The sequence below is a fragment of the Semicossyphus pulcher genome, unplaced genomic scaffold, assembly GCF_022749685.1.
Source record: "Semicossyphus pulcher isolate SPU_LCO1_2020_fin unplaced genomic scaffold, fSemPul1.0.p SCAF_4, whole genome shotgun sequence".
Classification (NCBI taxonomy): Eukaryota; Metazoa; Chordata; class Actinopteri; order Labriformes; family Labridae; genus Semicossyphus; species Semicossyphus pulcher.
In genome coordinates, this window is record NW_027211715.1 from 25,524,498 (window position 1) to 25,551,912 (window position 27,415).

Consider the following 27,415-nt stretch of genomic DNA (forward strand, 5'->3'; position numbering starts at 1 on the left):
AACTCTGACATGGGAAAGGTGTCGGTGGAGGGAATTTGACGCTATTAGACTTTAGGAAATATGAAGAAACATCCTGGCCACATAACATCCAGGAGACTGGGTAGGAAAACGGTTGTGTAATATTTTTTGTGGCACGAGAAGAACTGAAGAAATAACTCTAAAGATTGCATCAGGGTCATCTTGGCGAGGGTTTTTACATTTTAGGGGCGGCTGTGGCTCAGGAGGTAGAGCGGGATAACCACTGATTAGAAGACAGGCGGTTTGATCTGAGGCTCCTCTTGTCCAGATGTTCAAGTGTCCTTGGGCAAGATCGTGAACCCCAAATTACTCGCAAAGGCATAGCAAATAGTAAGTCTATTTGTGTCCCCATTTGCAGGTTGGCACATATGCTAGCAGTGTATGATTTTGTGTATGAATATGTAAATGCTGCATGTTGCGTAAAGCACTTTAAATGGTCAGAAGACAAGAAAGTTGCGTTAGAAGTGCAGTCTGTGAACCGCGTTTCCTGGAAGGCCTGCTTTACATTAATGGTTGGCAGAGTGATTTATGGCCCGTGCCAATGTTTTTAAAGCCTGGATTTCTCCGCATGGCAGCTACGATATGATTTAAGGTCAGGGAAAGATTGTGTTTATCGAAATCACCAGGTTAAGGTTAAAGATGGTAGGGAGCTCACTTTGGCTTCCTGCGTGAAAGTTGGGGTGTGCTGCATGTCCACCCACCCAGACACCCTGACCTCTTACTTAACACCTTCTTCAGGCCCTTAGTAGTGAAATGCAGAATCTCTCAGTAGTGATTCAAGGTTGGTTTGAAATCGTCTCTCAAAATTTCTTTTTTAACTCTTCCCTGAAGGTCCGACTTTTTTATGTGCACACACAAACACTTGTCAGCCATTTAAAAAGTGCACACAGAAACACAACCAGCTCCATCCAGGATACAGAAGGTCAGCAGGATCTGTGGCATCCTACACACGGACCTGTGAGTGTGTGCGGCAGGTGTGAAAAGGAGCTGCCGGGCGTATCAGATAACCTTTTGACAAGTTGCTGAACAACAACAGGCCCTCCCTGTTATTGTTGGGTCAACAGAGTCGAAGGAATTCTTTGGGATTAGAGTCGAGTGGAGAACATGAGTGTGAGTGCCATGTGCTCGCGGTGTGTCGACCGGAGACCCCCCCCCAAACACACACACACACACACACCCTGCTCCCCCTCCATCTTTGTCTTACAGCAGTGTAAGGGTTAACTGCCCCTTTGCTCCCAGGCCGGCCCGGGGTCAGGGGGGAACAGGCAGCCAGTCAGGCAGCCAGGCATTCTTTCTATGTGTGTGTGTGTGTGTGTGCTCTTTGACTCCGCCGGCCTTATAAGGCATCCAGCACCATGGCAACAGCAGGGCTTGAATAGCAGTGTCAAATCCCTCAGCACACAGACACACGCTCACTCTCCCTAAAGGAGGGAGCGAGGCAGAGACACAGAGCGGGGATTGAGAGGAGCAGGAGAGGAGAGGAGGCTATCTCTGGGCTGCTCTCCACTGCAGCGTCTGGCTTTCACTTCTGTGACCGTGTTTTTCCTGCGCTTGTTTGCCTAATTTATTCCTGCCGGGGCAGACGGAGAGAAAAAGGCAGAGAAGAAGAAGGAAAAAAAAAAGCGGACGGGCAGAGTTGTAAAGAGTGCAACAGTACACCCTGACTCGCTGACAGGGAATGCAAAAGAGGTTCTGGCCTCTGGTTGTTACTGCTGGATGGACAAGCACTGACAAAACAAGAGAAGAAGAGAGAGACAACACTTTGAGAGGAGGCCAGACTGCGACGAAGGAGTTTTTAAAGTCTGGTTTTGTTTTGGGGTGTTGTTGTTTCTTCTTCTTGTGACATTTGAGCCTCTTGACAGAACAGAGTCTGAAGAGTTGGAGGAGCCACAAGAAAAAAAAATCACCACAAACACACAAGAAGAGGACTGTTTGATGAGTTTGAGACCACAGAGACAGAAAGTCTTGTCTCTCTTGCTTCTTGTTTCAAAATTAAGGAACTTTTTCAGCTATTTATAAAGGACAGAAATGTTCCTGAGCTGAAATGTAGATTGTGTTTAAGAGCTGAAGTGGTGTTGTGGACGTCTACTCTGAGAAAACAGAAACAAAAGCTGCTTTCCAAACTTGTTTCTTCTGGAACATACGAATGACTCAAATCGTATTTTTCCTCTTCATCACCTCTGCTTCTTTAACAGCTGCGACAAGTCAAGAGTGAGTCTGGACTAGAACTGCCTCAGATCAGCAGATAACACCTCTGCACGCCAGGAACTGGTTGGACTAGTTTATAAGTTGGAGGAGAGGGCAGGGCAGTTTAACCCTGCTTGAAGGAGAGCTGTGTTTTATTTTCCTCCCACTCGCTTGTCCTTTTGGGAGAAAGTCGTGCAGTGAAAGAGGGGCAGAGCTTTCTTCCTCCTTTGGATTGGATTCGGTTTTGTCACCATGCTTAGGGATAGGTGAGGTGTTTTTTTTTACTTCTTCCAGGGGGGGGAGAGAGAAAGTGAGAGGGAGGGAGAAAGAGAGAGAGGTGTAATTTATTGTTTCCTGTGAAAAGAGCAAGGCTGCACCCTTTTCTCCTGCCTGAACTCTGAACCGCTCAATGTGTGTGAAGTTTTTCTCAGAACTCGGGAGCCATTGATCGGAGGTCAGGACAGAGAACACAAGGGTGAAAGACAAGAACAGAGAGAGCAGAGGGATTAAAGAAGAGAGAGAGAGAAAAAACAACTCCAGCAAGGACCTCCGGGTCATTCCAACCAGACGGCAAAGGGGAGAAAGGTCAACACGAGAGAGCACGGGACAACTTTTATCCTACTTTCTTGGACAAACCCTGCCTTTAATTCAACCTGGAGCTTCTGTTTTTCCTGTCTGGAGACATTTTTTAGACTTTGAGTGTAGTCTGAAGCTGGGGGACAGGGCGGGTCTGTGTATGATCCACTCTCAGGGCGGCGTGTCTCAGAGAATATGGCCATGGTGAGCGGGGGATGGGGCAACCCCAACGGGGACACTAATGGACTGGGGGAAAAGGCTTACCTGAGGAGGGAGGAAGAGGACGGCTCGCCTCAGGCCGGGAGCAGCGATGTGGACGTCGGGGACGAGGACAAGGCCTGCGTGGTGGACTGCGTGGTGTGCGGGGACAAGTCCAGCGGGAAGCACTACGGCGTGTTCACCTGCGAGGGCTGCAAGAGCTTCTTCAAGAGGAGCATCAGGAGAAACCTCAACTACTCCTGCAGGTAAAGACTGCTCAGAGGTTCAGACTGAAGTCTTATTGTGCTCATAGTTTAACAGCTGATGCTGAGTTAAGAGCACACATTTTATGTCTTTTGCTCGCTCTATTTGTGGGACCACTTTTTGGTACTGATAATTTGACTTTGCATTTAATACATGGTTCATAATATAAGTGAAATATATAAGTAATATAAGTGTTTACTAGTGTAGCTGTCAACCATTGTGGCACTCATAGGTGGAGGTTAACAGATAACGGATGAAAATGTAGTAATAATTTAGGGTTCCACTTTAAAGTAGAAAATATAATTACAGTACATTCATAAGCACATAAAGAGTCTTTATATCTGTGTTCAACTATATTCGAGTGTGTTTTAAACCATTTATTAAATGTCTGCAGAGCTTTACAGTGAGGAAGGCCATTATATAGTCCTTAACATTCATGCAGCAGAGAGCTGATTACTTCATTTCTCACTCCAGAATAATATGTTCTAACCTTGGATACATCTTACAAACAGCTCCAGGAGAAAAAAAAAAGAAATGAAAGCCCTGAAGGTCAGTCATGTGAGGAGGATGAATTGCCTCAGAAGGTCAACATAACCATTATTCTTCACGGCAGGAACACAATGCTGCAACTCAATTCTCCGCTCTTACCGAGGCTCCTCTCAGCCTCTGAATATAGTTATTTCTTCCAGCTAATAATGCAGAGACTCTGAGTGAAAGGTGTCCTCTCATTCGGTTTTTTGTCATGTCCAGGAGCTGAAAAGGGCTCTCTGTGAAACGTTGGCAGACCTCGTCCTGCTGTAAAAGGCAACACAAGGGCGTGTAGGGCCGATGATTTACAAAGGTCACAGCCTTGATAGCCTTTCAGCAACGCCGGCTCACACAGTTCACTCATGACAGGGGTCAGCGAGGGGGAGGGACGGGGGGAGACAAAGATGTAAATGCAAACTTCACTTCCTTATTGGAAACTTGCCTAACGTTGACTGCTTTTAGAAGAATTTCTTGTCCAAGTTCAGGAAAAGAAATATACAATTTTTTTTCTTTCATATGAAATGTCTTTTGTTTCTTTTGTAGATCAAATCGAGAATGCCAAATCGATCAGCATCACCGCAACCAGTGCCAATACTGTCGTCTGAAGAAATGTTTCCGTGTTGGAATGCGCAAAGAAGGTATCAAAGCTCATTGATGTGTTGAATTAATGAGTGTCTGCTTGAGGAGAAATATTCCCATACTGTATCATATCTTCATGTTTGAGGGGTCACTCATGGTGACAAACTTATACAGACTCATCATCTGACTGTAGAGTGCTCTTCAGCTCTGTGAACCATTTTGGCGTCTTCGGCTTTTCTGTTTTTGTTTGCTCTCATTATAATTGTTCCTGGACAGTTTAACTCGACAAACAACTAACAGCAGACAGACACCATTAGCGATTATCTGGTGAACACAGCGGTGCATTTGGCAGCTGAAGAGAGAGATATTTTCCTTATTGGTGGTGGAGACCAAAACAGAGTTAAAATAAAAATGAATGTTTCACTGACATGATGAGTTGGGCAGAAACTTTGCATCATATGAACTAATTTGGCTCCTAAACCCCTGAATTATATTGAAAGGTGATATCTATTAAGTGTTATTATCAATGCTTGTTGTGCTGCCCCCAAGTGGCCAAAAATCCAAATTACTGCAGCTTTAATTATTCCTAAATAAATAGAATTGTTTGATTCTATATTTCATCATTTATATTTTTGCAATATTGTCTTGACCGTCAAGTTGTTAAATAAATATAGAAGTGCAAAAGTACCCCTGAAATGTACAGGAGGTGGGTTTAAAGTACAATTACCTCAAAATTGTACTTGTATTTGTAATGTGTAGTATTTGAAATAATTGCACTTGAGTAAATGTTTGTAGTCACTTTCCAGCACTACCAATAACATCCTCTTCTTTATATAACAACAAACTCCCCGATTCATGTACAAACAACTATTAAGCAAAGCAAACCCACACCAATACAACTACAGAAACACTCATCAAATACTTAAATATAAAAAAAAATAGATAATTCACAGAAAAAGTGCTTACTTTCACAGAAACAGGCACTGACATTTGCCAGCGATCCAAAGCAAAATATTTATACTGTCAACCAAAGCATGTTTTCTCCCCCGTGCTTGACGCCCAGCAGCTGCTGAGCTTCAGGGACTAAGGGGAACTAAAGGCAGCCATGCTGATTTGCATAATAGAAAAAAAGCAACAACACTTCACTCTGCTCCATTTTTCTGCTCTGTCAAAGCCCATTGAAAGGGTCTGTGTTTCCCTTCAAAATTATCAATTTAATGACAGGCATGTTTTACTGAATTTCTGAAAGGCTCATAGTAGTAAGAAGAGACCATTCCTATATCCACTGGTGTAGTTTCATTTCACTCATTACCTCATCACAAACTATTTCAAACCCTTTTGTAATTGTATTCTCTTCACCTAATACCTAACTGTACTTGTATTTCAGTCTGTGTCAGTGGATACCATGAGCTGTCCCATACATAAAGTGCACTGAGGTGACAGTATGCCAGGGGTTATATTGGGCCTGGTTATTAATGAACCATGCTGACTGTGGCCGTGACGCAGGTTGTGCTGTTTCCACATTACCTGGAAATGTCTTTTTCACCTTTAACCCAGTCTTTGAAGTGAAGCAGCTGTAGAGAGGTTGCTGAAGAATAGCAGTCACACCAGGAATCAGGATCTGTGTGTTTAGGACAAGTTAATACACTCAGTGGCCGGCATATGTAATAAAATACTACTACAGTACTACCATAACAAAATAATATGTGCTCCTACAGTGGTTACACGTGAAGTTGAAGTCAGTAGTACAGTAGAAATAAAGTAAAAATAATCAAGTGTCTGGTTAAAATGTGAATAAAAGTATCTCTACAGTATAGAATAAAAGTTCTCAATGAATAAGGAGCTTACTTTCATGTTGTTACGCTACACTGAAGTCCTTTAATAAAAGCACACAGTGAAACAAATAACGATATAACGTACCGGTAAGACAAGCATGAGGGCACACTTAACACACACACTCACACACACACACACACAGTGGCAAGCTCTCTCGAGTCCATAGCAACAAGTAATGAGGTATGCAAATAAGGGCAAATCTCCGACAGTTTTTACGGAAATAGTCGACAAAGACTAGCGGTAAAACTCAGGATTACTTTTGCAATAATGTATTATTACTTTTCCAAGCAGTTTAAACCAGAACAACAACCTTTTAAACGTGTTAGCTTAACTACGGGAAAGCTATCAAACAAATTACTGCTACGTCACTCTAGCGTCTCTTGTGTGTTGTTAATTAGAGTCCCCCCTCCTACACCATTTCCCGAGAGTGTTCCGCTTCTTCGCTCACTAATGTGCTGTGTTCGGCTAGCTAGGTTTAGGCACCGAAAATACTTAGGTAGAGTTAGAGAAAAAAAATTCCGGTCCAAGATATTTAGCCAAACTCCGGACAGGAACAGCAATCTCCTTGGTGAAATTCAAGCCTCCAGGAAGCACTCCGGCCTTTTGAAAGGAATTATTAAAAAAAAAAAAAACACTACTTTAAAACTGCAAAGACATTATATTCACTGCAATACAAAACGGTGCATGTGTGGTGCAGAGAGGGCAGATAGCTTTGCATTTAGCTCAGATACAGAACTCATTAGGTTAATGCCATTAGATCATAATCTTTAAAGACTATAACTAAACTAAGCTGTTTTGCTAATAGACTTTTTCAGTGACTTAAGGTTTTAGGGTCTGTAATGTTGTGATCTTTCAGCTGAAAGTTTTGGTTTTACTAAACATGCCTTAACTGTTTTGGTTTTCTCTCATGAGCCATGTTTCCTGGGGCAACATGCATCTGTCTTCAGCATAAACCCACTGTATAGCCTACTCTCTAAAAACACTCCTTACTTTGATATTGTACGTTTATGTTGTTGCCCATTGCATAAATCAGACTGTCAGAGAACAGTTTTCACAGAACAGTGACAAATTGTTCTTTTAAGAGTTTGAATGATGATGAGAGTAAAAAACTTTCATTTATTTTTCCTTTCAGAATTAATTTCCCAAAACCTACAAATCACTATTCAAACTAATTTACTGCATCTAGACCACAGGAAGGCCACATACCTCTACCAAGGCTGAACAGTACACTAAATGTAATCTCTCTTTTAGCACTAGAGGATGTTTCTGCATCTTCATCAAAAAGCAATTAGTGATAGACAATCTCAATATGCTCATTTTTTGACACTTTATTCAAGCGATAATAGTTAAAAGGTGAAGTAAGCGTGCTTGGAAGGTAAACAATTCCTTTAAAGGAATCTAGCAGTCATGGATATGAACCACAAACTTGCAAAGCTCTTTGGGAGCTTAGGGCCTTAATGGATATTAGAGGGGGAGGGAGGTTATGAAAATGGGAGAGCAGGGACAGTCTTGTATTTATCTCATTGCCTTGTTTTCAAGGTAATAACTGTAAAAGACAATATCCAAACCATATTGTGTAAGATTGTAGGACACGTAACATTTTTTAGTCACTGCATCTGATTTTCATTCTGCTGTCTCTCCCCTTCCTCTCTCCTGCAGCAGTCCAGCGGGGTCGCATCCCGCCATCTCACTCAGGTATCAGTCCAAACTCCCTGGCAGGAGGGGTTGGAGGACCAGTACCAGGTCACATCCCTGCGGACTACTTTAACGGACAGCCGGTCTCAGAACTGATCTCCCAGCTCCTCCGGGCTGAGCCGTACCCCAACAGCCGCTACGGGGCCCCGTACAGTCAGGCACAGATGCAGGCGTCTGCGAGTGGAGCCTCCGTCATGGGCATCGACAGCATCTGTGAGCTGGCTGCACGGCTCCTCTTCAGCACCATCGAGTGGGCCAGAAACATCCCATACTTCCCAGAACTCCCAGTCTCAGAGCAGGTCAGTCAAGACATACAACACCTGTTGTTTAGAGATGTAAGACATTAGAGTAAAACCAAAGTATATTAAAATAACGATAGAAATACAATGGTAAGAGCATCTTTCTAACATAAACAGTAGGTAAATATACTCGAAAGGTCTAAGACCATTTTTAAAAGGATATAAATATATGCTTATTTACTCTAAAGTCAGTGGTTTCCTCTTAAAACGAAGCAGTTATTTCTTTATGTGCAATTGTCAATGTTATAAGTATCTGTATGTAACTTTCAACTCGACACTACAGGTGGCGCTGCTGAGGCTGAGCTGGAGCGAGCTGTTCATCCTGAATGCAGCTCAGTCTGCTTTACCTCTACACATGGCTCCTCTGCTGGCAGCTGCAGGGTTTCACTCGTCGCCCATGTCAGCTGAGCGCGTCGTTTCCTTCATGGACCAGGTCCGGGTTTTCCAGGACCAGGTGGACAAGCTGAACCGGCTGCAGGTGGACACAGCCGAGTACAGCTGCCTCAAAGCCATTGCACTCTTTTCACCTGGTGAGTTTGGACGATTTTTACAAGGATATCTGTGTGATGATAGCTGCTATGTCTGTGTGTGTATACTGTAAACTGGCAGTTTAGAGTTGTTGAAGAAACCCCAAACAAAACAGTCTTGGTTCAAGCTTCCTGGACAGTGAGACGTAAATCCCTTTTAGCTTGAGGGATCTTTGATTTGACTGATTGTAACCTCTGACCTCTCTGAAGGGAGACAGTCAAAGAGGAGAAACAGTTTTAACATAAGCTTCTTGCCAATTATTAAATGAGACTATTTTAAACACTTAAACATCTGTCTATTACAACAGTACAGAGGAACAGAGACAGTTAGCTTAGCTTAGCACAAAGACTGGAGAGAGAGGGAAACAGCTAGCCTGGCCCAGCCTGCAGGTAGCAATCACAGTAATTAACACATTATAGGTTGTGGTTTAATTGGAGATTATGTGCCTAACTTTTTCTTTCCCAGGTAGAGTGACTTCCCTAGAGGTGCTGTTAGGTAGCTAGGCTAGCTGTTTCCCCGTTTTTTCAATCTTCATGCTAAGCTAACTATCAGTTTGGCTACAGCTTCATATTTATCATCCAGATATGAAAGTGTTGATCCTATCACCGACTGTAATTATCAGCAAAAAAAACCAAATTAGCAGATTCACCCAAAATGTCAAACTATTCTTTTAAGAAATGTTATTTTAAAAAAAAGCAGCTTTACAAAAGAGCAAAGCTGCCACAAGAGTAAAAAGAGCAGGAAAACCTACCTATAAACTTATATTTCCTTGCCTTACAGATGCATGCGGGCTGACTGACCCGGCCCACGTTGAGTCCCTGCAGGAGAAGGCCCAGGTCGCCCTGACAGAGTACGAGAGGTTGCAGTACCCCAACCAGCCTCAGCGCTTCGGCCGCTTACTGCTGCGCCTCCCGGCTCTGCGCGCCGTGCCGGCCAACCTCATCTCCCAGCTCTTCTTCATGCGACTGGTGGGCAAGACGCCCATCGAGACACTGATCCGAGACATGCAGCTATCAGGGAGCTCCATCAGCTGGCCCTACGTACCGGGACAGTGAACCCCGCTGAGTCCAGAGTGAGACAGACAGAGATCAGACTGGGAGGAATCAGAGCTCACAAAGATTATATACAAGCATAAACAGAATGTTATAAATTCAAACCGGGATCACAGAAGTTTGAGGTCCGGTTTGATGGCTTTTCCCACATTTTCTCCGTAAAGTTTGGTGGAAGTTGAACCAAAGCTGCTTTCAGGAGAACTAAATGTGAAGTTGTCTTTATACTTATGTTCGCAGCACTTGTCTGACCTCTGTCTGATCTCTCTTCGTCTCATTCTGGAGAAAAAAACAGGGCTTTAATCAAAGTGCAGACTCTAAAATGAGGCCTTGTGCCTGTACTACCTCCTCCCATATCACCCCTAATGTGACTCAGTTTGAACCCAGGCTCTGTGTGTTTCCCTCTGCTTTGTCAAAATGAAGCCATACCAGTGCCACTGTCACAGCAGAGCTTCAGTGGCAGCTTTGGAGCTTTATGTCGTCACAACAGGGTCTTGCTTTGCAGATCAAACATAAGTTGTGTCGTGTTTCACATGAGGGAAAATGATCAGACTTTGTTACCAACTGTATTTGTGAAGCAAAGTATCACCTTGTGCAGCGTTAAAACAAAGAAGAGGCACGGGCATTGTATTGCATATTGTTCTATTTGAGGTACCGTGTGTACTAGACTATTTTGTACGTACAAGGAACAGTTCAACATTTTTGGAGATATGCTTATTAGCTTTCCTTCATATATAGATGAGATTGATTCCACTAACATGCCTCCATTGTTAATATGAAGCTACAGCTAGCTTAAATTAGCCTAGCTTAGCAATAAGACCAGTAAGAGGGATATACAGCTAGTCTGGATTGGTTTAAAGGTAACGAATTACACCTCTAAAACTTATTGACTCCCTTTTCAGGAGTATCCACTCACTGCTCTCAGCCAAATAAAATCTTCATTTATTAAATACAAATAAAATATCTGTAAAGTAGCAAGTTTAAGACGTGCTATAAGGGGAATTAATTAGCTTTTGGACAAAGACTGGCTAGCTGTCCTACCTGTTTCCAGTCTCATTGCTAAGCTAAGCTAACTAGCTGCTGGTATTAGCTTCATATCTACTTCATCGTCAGCATGACAGTGCATATTTCCCAACAGTTGTTAAGCTATTGCTTTCATAAAGAATATTATACTTTATTGTTCTTGCAGTTGTAATCGACAGGAAGTGGAGGTGTACTCAAACACAACCTGGCTCCTCAGACAGTCACATCCCTGTCAGACATTATTACCTCATATTTTATACATCAAAGACAAAGATTGTAAATTCATGTGCTAAAGATAAACATAAAGGGATCAAAGTATCTTTTTACACACACCGTGAACAGTTATATTCCCTGTAGACCTGCCTGTCCAAAATATATTTGAGGATGTTTTTAGATGTAATGTTTGTTGTAAGAGGACACTTAAACATTTTATTTACAGAAAGCTTCAGTCAAGTGACCTTTGCTTCTCTGATTCCTCTCAAACTGTTTCTTTGCTTTTATAAAGGCAGCAGAAGTTCATTTGGATTCATGTCAGAAATGTGGTTCCCCTTTTAAAAGCAGTGTGTTAAAGCCACACGACAGAGGTCACTTTCAGATAATTATTATGTTTATGCAAGGTACTCCACGTGTTGTATGTGTTTTAAAGGTTATGGTGTTTGTTGGTACTAAGTAGTCACACTCATGAGTGTTTTTGCCATTTTCTGCAGCTCATTGTGACAAATGTTTTGTTCTTGCCAAATTAAAAGACTGAAAGTAAAAACAATGTGGGGATCAAAGTTTGTGTTTTTGTTTAAACGTTTGTATTATCAGTCTGAATACCATAAAAGCTTTAACAGTGACTATCAAACAACTTTATCAGCTTGTTATGTGAATCTTCTGTGTTTTTTGTTGTAAAAAAATTCATTGTTAAGCTTTATTTTGAAAAGAAGCATGTTTCTATGTCCATGCCAATATGCAAAAGAAGTTAATTTGGCTGAATGGTTATTTTTGCATAACTAGGAATAAAAGTATGCACATTTCTTCGTGGATGAATTGAGTATTAAACATTAAGGAAATGCACACAAAAGTGACAGTCAGGAACACTACCAGAAAAGGAACTAAAGTTATGAATCAGTTAAATTCTTCTCCTGTTTTTTCAAACTCAACAGCAGATTCACAGATATTGGAAATAATAATTAGTGGCAGTACTATCAACTTCTTCTCATGTGCTTGTTCTCTGTTTGTGTTACTGTTTAATTACAGTTTAATCAGCAGCAAAGGCAACTTTTTTTATTAGAGATTTTTTTTTGGCTTTTTACCTTCATCAGATAGCGCAGCTGCGGAGAGACAGGAAATGTGTGGAGCAGAGAGTCGGGGATAACATGCACCAACTGATCGGCAGATCAGATTGAATCTACGATCTGTGTGATGAGGACTGTAGCCTCTCTACATGGGGCGCCTGCTCTACACTGAGCTAAAACCAGCGCCCCAGCAGAGGCAACTTTTACTTATTGATTAGATTTTCCTTAATTGTCAGAAATCTGTTGAACAGGTTTATCCAGTAAGGTCTAATCGTGGAGAAATTAACTCAAGACAAATTTGGACGCACGGTAACAGAGACTGATACTACAGCGAGAATGACAGGCACAGGAGAGCAAGTGCAGTATCAGCGGGTAATGTTAAAAAATCCTCCCTACAGGTTGTGGAGTGTGGGTATAAATACAAAAATGCCCCCAAATGCAATGCACAAAAGAATCCGTGTCAATATACACAGCCAAAAATGTATTTAAATACATTGGCGATGGTACGTAAAAATGGGAAGAAAGATGTGTGACAAAAATAACAAACAATTCAACGTTTTATCGTGCAGTTTCTTTGTGATGTTCAGCATGTAGTGACACTCGAAAGATGCACAGTGATGGCTATAATAAAGTTATGGAAGTAGTTTACCATAAGAGGGCAGCAACAGCTCACACTGAGCTGACTGTGATCACATCAGCAGAGAAGTCTTCCTGCTCCCCCTGCTGGACGCCCACGGCAGATAAACAGAGTCAGCAAAACAAAGCAAAAGGTAATAAAAAGAAAATGAAATGTGCTCGTTTTAAGAGAATTAGAAATGTTTATTGCTTACAGAGTTGAATACTTTTTAGACATCATGCCTTTTGGAAGTATACAGTTACAAAAATGGTCTTAAAATAGCATCAAAGAAAATAAATCCATACAAAAATAAATGGCTCGCAAACGGTTTGTAAAATGACAACAATGTTCTTCATAAAAATACAAATGCATGACAAATCAAAAGTGTGTCTGAATAATTATATGATTTACATTAGATCGTAACACTTTGCACATTTAGTGGATTAATACAAAATAATTGAACACAGTGAATCAGCAGATGATCATTTTCATTGGTGAAATGAAAGATGAGTTTAGCTTATACGAAGAGAAATAAACAGTGTTTTCCAGTTTGTTGAGGAGCATGATAAAAAATAAGGATGATTTTTAAGTTGCATAGCTTCAGCGCATTTTGAATGATTAAAAAACAAGCCACTGTGGGTCTTTAGTACGAACAAATAACCGATGTTATCACAAATGCTAAAATATCTGCTAGACTTAACAGAGAGATGCTGTAAATTTGTTATCGGTGCGTCGCATGAACAAGATTCATTAACAGTATTTACAAAACAACAATGCCACACATCTCACTGGCCGGGTTGCATACTTTTTGGTCTCACTGCATCTTTAATAATCAGTATCAAAATCCTTGTTTAAATGCCAGTACATTGGAGACAAACACAAAGTCCCGGGCAGTTAACTTCAGTGATGTTTCAGTAAGTTAGAAACGCTGACGATGAGAAAAGCACGACTTGGGTTCTTTTGTGACAGAGATAACGCCCTGTCAGGGGTTAGAGACACTTCTGCTTCTTATCTGCTGAGATAAAACTAAGAAAAGTTTTCAATCTGCAGAGCAAACAGAGCTGCTGAAACCGGGGATAGTGCTATCACAGGTGAGTGAAGGTCAGGTGACTTTCAAACAACCTCTCACCAACTGCGCCCCCTGATCCTGACGAGCAGCGAAACACTGCGAACAATGAGATGAATCTCTTACAGAAAATATCAGTGCTTACTGAGGATCCTGCTTCTTAGAAAAGGTTACTTATAAAGATATTTTTACCTAACTGATGAGAGTGAAAGATAAAACACAAGTCTAAGACCCTTATTATTAACATACAGGATGTTCCCTATGAGCGTGTGTGTGTGAGTGTGTACGTGTGTCTGTGAGTGTGGTTCTGTACAGGTAACTTTGGTCATGTCACAGAGTCTTTGTATGTGTGTCGGAGTGTGTCTTGGCTTGTGTCAGAGAGTGTTTGCTGAGCCGAGTGTCAGGACTCGGTGGGTTCACGAGTGGTTCTTGTCGTAGTCCTTCACCATGCGTTTGATGTGGAACAGTTTGTGTCTCAGCCTGCGACACTCTTTCTTCTTGGCCCGGTAGTCTGACGTCTGCAGAGCGGAGACAGAGCACATGAGTCATTTAATACAACAAAACAGTGCACACACGCATGTACAAGCTCAAGAGCACAAGTAAGTTATCTAAGAGTGACCACAAAGTTTTATGTGAACCAGAGTACTAAACAAAATAAATGCTGTAATTTTTGGTACTGAAGACGTAGTTCTATGGATGTTGATGCTAACACTTCACAAGATTTTACTGAGTCTGGAAAAAGCAACATCAGAGATATCTCACCTGCTTTAGATCCTTTAGCTGATTATATTCCTCTGCTGCAGCCTGTGTAACAAAAAGGAAAATTATTATCGCGCTTAAATTACACAAAAGCAGAATGCTCGATTAGATCAGATTCGATTTTCTGCAATGGTGTCTGTCATGTAAGTCTTTGTGCATCTGTTTGAGTCTTTGTCATGTAGCAGGAGATTTCAGATTTCCTGACTTCCTCGAATGCATCAGAAATGACCTATCCGACCTCCGTTCAACAAACAAGCATTTTAAAAGTAGTTTTCGTCTCCTCTTGAGGACAGACCTGTCAAAGCTTCAATTTTACTTTTACTAATTTAGGCAAAGGTAAGACCCGTTAATTAAAGTCATGTGTATTATTGTACAGTTCTTAGTTATAGTAGTAGTGTACTTGGTTACACCCCCCATATGTTTAAGTTTCAGTGGACGGGCAGGATCTTCTGTATTGCATTCCTTACTTGTAATTTTCACTTTCTAAATGAACAGGATGTGTTGAGTGATCCCGTTGAGGAAGTGTGCTGTGTGTGCATCTGACCTGGTATTTGGCAGACGTTTCATCCAGCGTGTCCAGCTGCCGGCTGAGTTTGTTCAGTTGATCGTTTATGTCGTCCATCTCTGCACACAGCCGCTTGTATTCCCTTAGATCGGTGTCAAACTCTCTCTTGTATTCATGACGCTCAGCATCGGATCTTATATCTGGGTACGCTCTGCAGGAGGAGAAGGAGGAGATCACCCTGTGTAAGTCACTCGAAAGACTAGTAGTAAACTGAAGGCTGGTTTCAGTTCAATCTGGTTGCAGATTAAACCACAGCCACAATAATACTGCTTTCTCATAAACTATAGTGACTTCCATGTTTTGTACCTTTGGCCCAATTCTCTTATTAGGCCTGAGTACAGCCCATGTGAACAGGCATGCCTCACAGGATTAACTTCTCTCCTGGACAGAGAGAAACAGACTGTAGGGCCTCACTCTGCTGTTTACCAGGCTTTTTATTTACTATTCCACACCAGAGTGTCTCTATCCAAAAGATATGGTTGGTCCTGCAAATCTAAACTCTCATGTGAGCATGATCCGTTGAGCTTAAAGTTTTTTTATTTAAAACCAAGAATTTAGGCCTGGTCCTGAGGGAGGGACAGTATTTAACCCGCAATCTACAGTCTGTGTTTTTAGATGAAGACAATAACATCTTTAATCCAGACAGTGTACGAGCTGCACAGAGAGTTTCACTTTCATCACAGAGTGTCTTGTCACTTATTTTTTAACACTGTCCACTGCTGATCCAATTGCCCATAATGCAAAATCAAGTGCAAACAGAGTCAAAGATACAAGTGTGATTCTCACCTCTCCCACTCTTCATCGTCCAGTTCATTGCCCGTTTCCCCTCCTGTGGTGTACTCGGTCTCATACTGGGACTCATCCATATCAGGGTTACGTCGGCGTCTCTTGCCCCTGTTGGCGGAGGGCTTGCGGACTCCACCGATCTCCTCTGATGGGCTGGAGCTTGTTCTTCCTTCGTTGGAGAAGGCTTCTGACGGTCTGCTGGTGGTCCTCTCTGAGTACCTGCAGGACAGCAACAAAAACATGACACAGTTTGTAACGATTGGCTTCCCCTTGGATTCTAGAAAAGTTGTATTCACAGATAAGGGTTTCAATTTAATAGAAAACACAAATGCGATGTGGCAATGGATTAACTATAGCAAATGATCCTGGATCAATGTGGCAGTGATGGTCCAGGATCAACATAAACACATCTATCTGGGATCACAATGATGAAGGTGGTCGTGGATCAGCATGAAATCTATCCAGGATTAACGTTTCAAAGACGGGTCTTAGTCAAGGCTCATCGTGACAGTAAAGGTCCCAGATCAACACTTTCACAGCAAACTGCAAGGACGAATTTTGAATGTGCTATACGAAGGAAAACTGCAACGCTCCTGATCGTATTAATGATTAATTATAATAACCAAAACAATAAGAGTCTACCTAGTTAGCTCGCTAACTCATTAACCCTGCGGTAGCTCATTTAGATTCAGCTTTAGGTGGGTACTAGACAATAAATGTTATGTAATAAATGTTGCTCCAGGACTGTAATGTGGATGTTGATCTAGCCTCTGCCTTACATGTGTGTATTTTGCCTATGTTATATATATTTAGAAAAATGTACATATTTCTTAAATATCCTTATTTTGTTTTGTCTTATTACTGCATCCTTTTTTGTTATTTTATTTTATATGTCCCTTATATCTAATATTAACCCTTGTAATTGGAGCCTCCCAGCATAAGAATTTCACACAGTTGTACTTGTTGAACCAGAGTGACAATAAACGTCTTAAATCTTGAATGTTGTCCATTAAAAGATACGGTTGTGCTAAAACTTGATAAACAATGCTGTATTTACATCTTTACCACAAGGCTTCAGTATCTTTTTTTCCAACCCTGAGTCGACTCAGTCATCATATAGTTCAGTCATCCAAGTAATTCTTGCCTGTTTATAAAACCTATTGCTGTGAGTGACTGTAAATCCCACTGACTGAATTAAATAACAAGGTAAAATAATGCCCTTGAAAATATAAACAAATTGACCCAAATAACTAATAATACCATGATAATAATAATGACCATATGGACAGAGGCAAGCACATTTAACCACAGGTGATTATTGCTCCTTAGACCCTGCAATTTGACTCTGTGCCAAGTGGAGTGCACTCAATGACCAAGAAACAAAAAGAAGGAATCTTGCTCTATTATGTGGGTTTGTAAGGATTTTAAGAGCAATCCAAGTCCTGAGGTGCAGACAGTACCAGTTTGAACCAAAAAGGCTGCACTATGTCGAGCAGGACTCCAGGCAAACATTCCTCTGCTTATGAAAATGCCAGCTATGTTTACTTTGCGAGAGAGGAAATCATCAAAATAATGATATTCTTAGTGCTCAGGACCGGATCAAAATCCGTGCCCTTACAACATTAAATTTGATTATTTTGTCTCTGAGCAGTTCAGTCCTCACTAATCCGGTCATTCAGAGCATATTTCTGACACAAGCTTCAAAGGTACTGAGGTATTATGAAACTGTCAAGAGCAATGCACTTTCAGTCACATACTGCAGCGCTGAGGAGGTTAACGCAAACAAAAAACAAGGTACTTGAGAAATCATTTGTAGCTTTGAAAAAAAAAAAAAGCATTTGTTCACAAACAGGCTGCCTCTTCCTGTTCCTCGGAGTTTTCAATGAACGAGAGAAAAAAAACAGAAGTTAATCCGGCGAGAGCTCAAAGGTCACACGCAGAGCTCTTTTTGTGGGTAGGGCAATATGTTTTCATGGGCTTTAAAACAGACCAGTGATTAGATATTGCTTGCGTGAGTCACGTGTTCGGAGGTTCGTTGTTTGCTTGAGAGTCACTCAAATATTGCAGCTACTATTTTTATAGACGTGTTATTTAAAAAAATAACTAGATCCACACACATGTCCTGTTGGAAAGACATTTAGAGTGTTTCTTCTTGAGCTGCAGAAGACATGGTCACTCACTGGTTGTTGTCGAAGGCGTCCTCATTGTAGGAGCTGCTGTCCACCTTGGCCGGGGGGTAGGAGATGACACTGTTCGCCGAGGCGTTGAGCAGACCGCCCCCCTTCTCCGACACCAGCAGGGTCGGGGCGTCCTGCACGCTGCGGCTTTCCTCCACATTGTTCACCTACAGCAGGCAGGAAGAAACAAAGGGAACAGACTCAGCAAACACAAACAAACAAATAACAAAGACCAGGCCTGCTACAAGCCCATTTTCTGACTGGCATCCTGTTAAAGAAGCAGTTAGTTTTCTCCTCTTTTCCTGATGTCTTAACTTGAGGAGAACAGGAAAGATATCTTAGCAACAAAAACAAAAGCATGGTAAATAAGTTTGAAGAGCAGTCAGGCGTGTAATTGGACAGCACAGTCCGTCTCCTCCGTTAAATGGAGGCTCTCTGCTTGGTTAAACGTGCTTGAAAAGGTCAAGAGAACAAAAGCAGAGTTTGACTAAAGGCTAATAGGAAAATCAACCTCACTTCTTCTCTAAATAAACTCAAGACATTGAGATTGTATTGTTGTGTTGTTTATGATCTCCTGTTTGATTAACACTAGGATATTAATCATGAGGACACACACAGAAAAGATCTGACAATGTCTCCAGCTTTGCTTTCACAATCTTTCTATTGTCTGTCTTCATGAACACCTGGAACAGAAGCACTCCTCCTTTCTTTCTTCTATTCAAAGACAAGGAAACAGTGCGAACGTCATGTAAATAAGGCCTTAATCTGTACGTCCAAGTCCTTCCTGTGAGGTCAGACATCCCACATGAGGGGAGTTCCTCACAATGAAGGCCCCAGGAGCGGTCACTGCTTCTTCCACGTCCACTGGGTCCAGTAAAAGTATCACTCATTAGATGCCTTTTACAACAACCTCTACACAGAGCAGTAAAGTCTTTTAAAAGGGGTTACTGTATCTCTGCTACCCGCGAGGCTCACTGGATTCATGTTTTTTAAATGTTACACACAAAAACAACAACGCAAAAGGAAACAAAAACCAAAAGAGTTCATTGCTAAAGTAAATGGTTTAACATTGAACTCATGGTCCTGGCCTCTCCCTTATGCTGCATTCATGTGGTATCAAAATAATCCGAAATAATAGTTTCAGATGGGAAAAATTCACATGAAGGCTTCCTCAAGTTGGAACTCAAAAAGTCAGGTCAAATTTGGTACCTGACTTTTAAGGTTGACAGATTTGATGTCATTATGTAAAATATGATGGCTATTATTTGCTATGTGTAATATCATATTTAGGTGTAGTCCATGTAGAGTAACCTAGAACAGTTCTGAGCACTAAAATATTGCTACTGGGCACTAAAATAGGTATGAAGGCTAATGATTCAAGGGGTAAAGGCGTTCACGTTTCCTGTTTGTCCCCTGTTTTTCTGTTTGTCTCGGCTGTCAATCAACCTGCAATCCATCCATTCATAAAGCCTCTACACTAGATCCCTCCGCTATACACTTCAATCTTTGCCAGATAGCTCCGTTTGCCAATGTGCTACTAGCACCAAAGCCAAAACAAGCGCTTTTACAAGATTAATCCTCGTGTTCGCTTGACTCTTATATAATTCTGTGCTTACCTATGCCCCTTGTCCACTGTCTGTCTGTGAACCCCGCCTGTGTGCTCGCCCTGTCTGTCTGTTTGTTTGTTCTCCTCCTGTCAACTCTGCTCTACCAACCACAGAGTGTGCTCGTCATTCGCCATCTCATCACCGCTCGAAAACAAACTACATGGAGTAGCTGCAAGTCTTGGTCTGAGACCTGCCTTAGGACGAGCACACAAACAAACTCAACAGACACACAATAGTTCTGAAAACAGTTGGGTAATGTTATTTTATAAAACGGCCAATTTCTTGATAAACTGAGAAACATGTAAGATGATGAACATCTGCTACAACTAACAACCGGCGTAAACATATGCGGTACTTGTCTATAATATCTTTCAGCACCGGCCCTTGGTGAGTGAGTCAAACATTGATTTTGGCCAATGATTAGAGGTATAAATGTACTACTACAACTATATGAAACCCAAACAAACATCGACCTTCCTACTCTGCTCGGTGGTACATAACTGAGCAATCTCCCAGATTCCTCAGAGTGCAGGAGCAGAGCCTAACATCAGCCTAGCCCCCAAAAACAATAATCATGGAGGGTGGAGTGCCTCAGTGGGGGAGAGCTGCCCTCCATGGAGCTGCAGGAGAATCCTTTTGAAGACCAAACTTCATGTCAAGAATCCCAACAATGCCCTCTCACTGTGCAGCACAACGGCTGCAGGGCGGTGAGGAGAGGATGCAGGCACAGTAGAAGTGTGTAAGGTAATGAAGGAGAGAAGCAGAGAGACAAAGCACAGGAGGAGGATGGGAGAAGAAGGAGCAAATGGGGAAGTAGAAGAGGCAAAGTGAGGTAGAGAAGTGATAAAACTAGGAAAAGAATGGCAAAGACAGTCGTGATGGAAAAGGGGAAAATCAGGGACTGCTGAGGGAGAGCAAACATCTGATGATGTAAGAGTGCAGAGACTATAAAATTAAAAGGTTCAGGTAGGATATAAAATGTCTACTTGAACTTCTTATTAAAGATGATGCAAAAAGCCCAAAGCCAACCATAGATCCATCCATTATCTCTGCAGCTTATCCTGTTGGGTCACAGGGTGGGTGGGCTGGAGCCTATCCCAGCTGTCATTGGGCGAGAGGCAGGTTACACCCCGGACTGACACCCAGTCAATCACAGGTCCGACACAAAGACAGACAACCTTTCACACTCACATTCACACCTATGTGCAATCTTAGAGTCGCCAATTAACCCAACGAGCATGTCTTGCATGACTGCGGGGGGAAGCCGGAGTACCCAGAAAGAACTTGCACATGCACGGGGAGAACATGCAGACTCTACACAGAAAGGCCCCCATCGTCTGAAGCGGGATTCGAACTAGGAACCTTCTAGCTGTGAGGCTATCCACTGCACCACCATGCAGCCCCCTCCAACCATAGATCACCTCTGTAAAAACAACTTTACCCATGGAAATTAAATCAGCTCTTTACTAGTCAAGTATATCTATTACTTTTCTTTTCTTCATTCTTAAGTATTTTGTTTTTCTGTTCATTTATGTTTTTTTAATACTATTTAAATAACCACTGCTGGACAGAATTAATTTTAAAATGGAAAAATCTTACTTTAAATCTGTTGAGCTGTTTGTCAGGTTAATTACATATTTTGCCCCAAACAGCTTTTAAAGTAGCAAACCATAAACCTCAACTGTCAGACCAGGGATACTACCTTAGGAGAAACAATAACAAAATCTTGGTTTTTCTATCTACAGCAATATTTTTCTCTTAATACAATTATGAATCTTAGCTATTGTTGCTGTTGCTCTATAGCTAATATGTACCATCAGTTAATTTTGTTTTTATACTACCGCATCACATTTCTTGATATGTTATTCTTTGCTTTCTGCCCAGAGTCAAGGGATACAGATACAGATCAGAAGCTGATCAATGTCACTGTTAAACAAACAAATAAATCAATTTTAAAATATCATCCTAACACTATTATTCTACACATATATAGTATAGCTTAAGCCACAATAACGGGTGTTTTCATCGTTGTCTTGAAACCTGCTCAGGGTGCTTTCACTCTGTGTAGCACGTCTGTCTCCAGCACACAGCCCTGCAGAAAGCAACTCTGATGACATCATGCAGCAGACACAATGCAGCCCGCATCCCTGGACGAACTGAATGAGGCCAGTGTGTGAGGTCATCAGAGTATACCAGGCCTCTCCGAGCTCAGAAATAGAGATGGGTCCGAACTCAAACCAACCACAGCCTTAGACTGTCACTGTCACTGTGTTTAAAGGAGCCATAAAGACCTGATGACTCATGTTGTGGCAGACGTACAGTGAGCAGGTAGCATAGCAACTAAAGAGATAAACATTGGTTATATGAGGAAAATGAGGGCAAGGGAACGTCCTCAACATTAAAAGCTTTATTGAGGCTGTTAAAATATATCACAATAATGGCACACTTCGGCTGACCTGCTTTTGTGGACAATAGTCTATTATGTTCCACAACCTACATCCACGAGTTGCTTGAATAAATAATGATCTGTTTGCAATTGCAGTCAGTAAATCTTTTAAAAGCGCCCTGTCCTGACAGCATGGGACACAAGCGAGGGTCAGCGAGCATCACAAGCTGTTAGGACAGTCAAATCGGAAACAATGGAATCAAGCACGGTGTTAGGACACGGTGTTAGCCCGACCTTTATAACTCTGAACTCTTTTCACTCCGTCACTTACAAAAGAAATGTCAAGACTTGTGAAATTCTAAATGTCGAAGCGGTGTTCACTCCAGTGTACTTAAAATAAGTCAGATGACATCATTATGCAAGTCTTCATTATCTGACACTAGTGCATTTACTCTGAGCTTGCCTCGTCTATTCTTACACCTCTGAGCGCGTGATGCCACGTTCTTGGCAATGACAACCACGCACAAAAACAAACAGCTCTATATCGTCCAAGATAACAACACGTTTGTTCAAACCTCTTTTTCAGTGCAAGAGATTAAGTATGAGTCACTAGACTGTTACTGAAGTTAATGCATGGCTAGAAGAAGGTAGCTTTGTCATTCAACCCCCTTAAAAATATAAAACAATGTCCTTTTAAGTAAGCAATGGATCCAAGACATATCTGTTAGCATGGTGAAATAGATCGGTGGGGGCGGGGATGAAAGGTGGGGGGGATATCTAGGGGTGTTTAATAATTGTTTTCCTGCATACATCTCCAGTTCTGCTTTTATTTTTTTGCAGTACAGACCGTAGCCTCCAAAAAGAAAATGTCCCACAAAGGCAGTTTTAAAGACACAAAAGAGTAAATATATATATAGACTTACCCTGAGTGCCGTTTATGACCAATTAAATTTTCAAACTGAACTCATGTCATTCACTGTATTGAACACGGATCTTTTGAATGGTGTCAAGTCAATAATCAATCTCAGGTAACAGTCCCATATGACTGGCGTGATGTTGACATTTAAAAACCAGATGGCAGGCTCTCCAGAAACCGCCTGCCTGCGTACTATCTTCTCAGGCGGTTAATGATTACTCAGAGTGAAACCAGGTAGTAGACCAAGAGCAAACAAGCGCTGACTGCTATCAGCCCTGACCCTGAACAAAGTGACTCGGTCAGAGGAAACGCTGCAGCAGTCGTGTAACCGCTGAATCCTATAAACTCATAAAAGGTGTATTTACGACGTTCCTTTTGGACTTTCGACTCGTAAAGACCATTGAAGAGAACATCTGAGAGGTGTAAAGCAGTGAACAACACTGCAGAGTCTCTCTGGTCATATTGCGCAGTCATGTCACAAACAGCATAACAACTCACAAACCAACGTGGGGAATCTGCACGACTCAGCTCGTCTATTTACAGCATCTGCATCACCACAATGACCCGACCTGTCTTTATGACTGATGACTACCTTAGCAGCGTGACTACCTCACTGATGACTTACCTACCTACCTGGTGCATTGTAAAAACCGGTGGGAACTAATTTGCACACGTCAGGTTTGGATGAACCCTCGATGAAAAAGCACAGCAGCTGATCATTTCATCATCTTATCAAATCTGTCGGTGAACATTGCTTTCCATCCACTTTCCTTAGGCAGGATTTAAACCCTCGGTGAGCCTGTTGATTTGAGTGCAAGCTGTGCATGTACAAAATCAGGGTCAGTTAGGGTCGAAATGTGATTTTTTTTTGTATTTGTAAATCCCCTGTAAACCCAGTCTTATTAAACTGTGACTACCATCCGTTGGTCTCTTACCCATTCCTCTACGTCTCTGCCTTCTGAGGTCTTCCCGCCAACAAGAGGCTCATCCCAGTAGATGTTAGGTTTCCCGTAGCGCCAGATCTTCCCCCTAGTTTTGTGCGCAAAGAAAGCAGCAACACCCAAGGCGATGACAACCAGGAATCCACACACCATGGCTACTCCCTAGAAAAGGCAACAAGATGGGAATGAAATCTGGAGTCTCAAACGAGATAAGCTGCAAGATAAGGCTGGTTTGTCCTGGTACAAGACGCACACAAACACACGTGACGTCATTGGGAGAAATACATATCACAGTTTGTGGCTGCATGTATCTAAAAATGTAACGAATACTTCAAGAAACAGATTCATTAGAAAACAGCAGACAGCTGAAATCATGAGAGGCTGTAATGTCCATATTTATCTCACTTTTCCCACAGTTCCAACAGCTTTACACACAAGGACCCAAGCACCAATAACATCTTCTTTAAATGATCCTGACTACTACTGATCGACTACAAAATGTCTCCATGAAGAGCCACAAACCTCCTGTGGGTCCACGAAGCAGTAATGGTACAGATACTGGTTGTACATGGGGAAGCCTCCCACTCCTCCCATCTGTGAGTAGCTGGTCTGGTAGAGGTTCTGGCACATCATAAGCATGGGATTGTACATAGCACTGGAGGAGCTCTGGGCCATGGGGTTCACGCCGACGATGTAGACTATGTTTATGATGCCCTGGAAAAACAAACAGGAGGTTAGCACATTGACATCTTGAGATCTCATTGAAAAAGACTCGTAATAGTAGTCAATATAAATACTGAGACAAAGCTGTATTAATATTGGTTCAAGCTTAAACAGCTGGAAACATCAAAATACATCCATATTTACAAGGATGCTTTGAATTTTACACATTCTTGCACAAATAATCTGTAACATTTATTTACAGGAAATCAAGTTAAACTCTACTTGAGTCAGAAAATTCTAATTTTCTGGCATTATAAGCAGCAGCAGTAAGAAAAAGTAGTAAAATAAAATGTTAAAAGGTCAGTTGTGTAGCACTTAAGATGAAGTCCAGTCAACTAGATATACGTGAACTGGACTCTCTTTCATCATTGAACATGATTCTAAGGCACCATCAGTATGTAGTAATATGTGTCTTTCTGGATCTGCAGGATTACACATACTGCAGCATTACAAACATTTTGGTGTGGTGTCGGACAAACCTCTGGATAAACGTGTGTTTATCAATCAGCTCTTAGACCACTGTGGTCTGAACAGAGTTAAACCGTTGACACATAGTTAGACTGTTTCAGATTAAACTTCTGGTATTTGGGGTTTTTGGAAACATGCAGCTTCAAATGCCGCACATAACAGAGCAGGGCGTTTGTGAGTTTGGATGTGTGTGATTGATTTGACATTAATGTGAGATGTTTCAGCGTGCGGCTGAAAACACAAACGTGATGATGCACATGTAGGGTACCAACTTCAATTGTCATATACAGTATATATAAAAACACACACAGTGCAAAAGCATATATAAAGGAAGCAGAATATAAGGTCAGCAACCTGTGTGTGTTGTTTTATTAAGAGTGACAATGAAGTCCAGTTTGAGCTTTATTGTCCTTTATACCTTTACGCATGTTGTCCTCCATCTTGGTTTATGATATCTGATGTCAATAGACTTGACCTGTTTTAGCTGGGGAGTGTTTTTTTCTGGAAATTTGCCAATGAGTTCATGAGAGGAGACAAAATATTTTGTCCTGAGCATGAAGTTTGTAAAGTAGTTTACTTTTTTGGTCCTGTATACATTATAAGGTCTAATCTAAGACTCTGTTGGTTGGGCGCGTGTGTAAGACATGACAATAAACAGGCTAGTTATCAAAATCAAAGGAGCTGCAAAATCTGTGAGAAATGACGCTCTTATTTTGATGACTAACAAACAAAGTGCTTGACTGGTTGTTATTAGATAAGGACAAAACAGTGCAGAAAAAATTAACTTTCTATTTCTGCCGTCAAGAAATCACACCGACCATTTTGAGCTGCAGTTTTCTTTTTCTTCACAGAAATCTTATGCTTCCAATAATTTAATCTTCCATCATCCGTGTCATATTTTATGTTTCCTCCATGCGAGGGGACCAGGCCAACATAAACACAAGCAAACCACTAAATGTGAATGACTGTTACCTGCAGGACAGCCATGATGATGCTGGTTATCATCAGGGCCAGAAAGAACTTCCTACTGCGGACCGTGTTGGATTTGGAGAAGCTGGTGATGAAGAAGGCCAGGGCCCCTACGAAGTTAATGGCCGCCATAGCAATCATGGCTGTTTTCGCCGAGTACGGTGACACGTAGGAGCCGTAGTTGTTGCCGTAGCCTCCGTAACCCCCATAGCCTCCATAACCACCGTATCCTGAACCGAAGCTGCCGCCAGTGTACCCGCTGCCGTAGCCCATTCCCATCCCCATCCCCATTCCATATCCGTACTGGATGTCCCACATGAGAGTGGAGGCCACGCAGGCGAAAATGGCCACGCACAACACGAGCACTGTGGCCATCATGGCCTTGACGATCCCAGGAGGCGACAGCCATTTGTAGAATTGCTGCGGCTTCTCCTCGATGTAGTAGGATCCTGGCGGAGGTGGGTAGGCGTTGTAATCGCTCTGAGGGGCTTGGAAGCTGCTTCGAGAACCAAAGCCCTTGTTGGATGGCGGGGTGAAAGGAGGGCTGTAGACCGGTGGACTCTCGTAGTGCTGCTTGTCAAACATGGCTCAAAGAAGTCCAGAACTGCAAACAAAACAAAAAAGAGTTTCAGATCAGCCGAGAGAGCAAAGTGTCCTGTACAGAGCTAGGAGGAATTGTCCAGCTGGCTTGTTTTCTAACAGCACTGATATGAGTAACTGTACGTGCAGATATGGGAAAGCAAGGCGTGACTGTCTTTGGTAATGAGGCTGAGTAACAGAACGGTGTAAATGTTTTACCATTTCCAAGAGAGCGTGATTTATAAGGGCACATGTTTGTGTGTTTTTCTCTTCAGTTGAATGAAGCAGGAAGTTTATCTCTGATCATGAACTACCTGCTTTCCTACATCAACAGAGTATAGAAATATTAGAGGAATGACCTTAACTTTGAGGTCTCTGAAGCAGCAAACCCAGAATGAGTGTGGAGATGTCGGTACCAGGACGGGGAGGGCAGCCCAACAACAATACTGCCCTTTTTGCCTCTTCACAGACTGTAGGAGTTTCTCTCCGGCCCCCACACGACCAGCCAGACTTTGAACATTTCACATCCCACCCTCCAGCTCAAATTTTGTTTTCTTTCAGTTACAAATCTTAGAGAGAGACAGCCAAGGCCGCAGTGTAAACGACTTAACAATGCCCATTCTTCTACACTAAGCCCTCGCAGGAGTGGAATGCCCACATGTTTGAATGAAAGGCATGTAAACAGCAAACTTTTACTTATTCCTTATGTTCCAACTCTTATCTAAACCTGAGTGCAATGACCTTTTAACAGCCACCACAAACAAAAGGGTGAATAATTCATGAATCCAAGGGGGGCA

General features: G+C 42.0%; 2 protein-coding genes across 3 annotated transcripts; one reads left to right on the plus strand and one right to left on the minus strand.

Moving 5' to 3' along the window:
* Positions 1 to 1,457: 1,457 nt before the first annotated feature.
* On the plus strand, positions 1,458 to 11,799 carry LOC138607509 (nuclear receptor subfamily 2 group F member 6-like). Of its 2 annotated transcripts, none has more exons than XM_069680129.1 (5): positions 1,458 to 3,245; positions 4,315 to 4,409; positions 7,846 to 8,180; positions 8,464 to 8,710; positions 9,489 to 11,799. In XM_069680129.1, exons 1-5 carry the CDS (start codon positions 2,977 to 2,979, stop codon positions 9,761 to 9,763), a joined length of 1,221 nt encoding a protein of 406 aa, XP_069536230.1. In that variant the 5' UTR covers positions 1,458 to 2,976; the 3' UTR covers positions 9,764 to 11,799. The 2 variants fall into 2 exon arrangements, with proteins under 2 accessions (XP_069536230.1, XP_069536231.1); XM_069680130.1 differs by having other exon boundaries at positions 7,849 to 8,180.
* Positions 11,800 to 12,889: 1,090 nt separating this feature from the next.
* Positions 12,890 to 26,624, minus strand: LOC138607473 (occludin). The gene is made up of 8 exons (XM_069680091.1): positions 26,043 to 26,624; positions 24,402 to 24,593; positions 23,874 to 24,041; positions 18,033 to 18,196; positions 15,853 to 16,071; positions 15,046 to 15,217; positions 14,505 to 14,546; positions 12,890 to 14,260 (listed from the first exon to the last, which is right to left on the minus strand). Exons 1-8 carry the CDS (start codon positions 26,622 to 26,624, stop codon positions 14,159 to 14,161), a joined length of 1,641 nt encoding a protein of 546 aa, XP_069536192.1. The 3' UTR covers positions 12,890 to 14,158.
* Between the last annotated feature and the right edge of the window lie 791 nt (positions 26,625 to 27,415).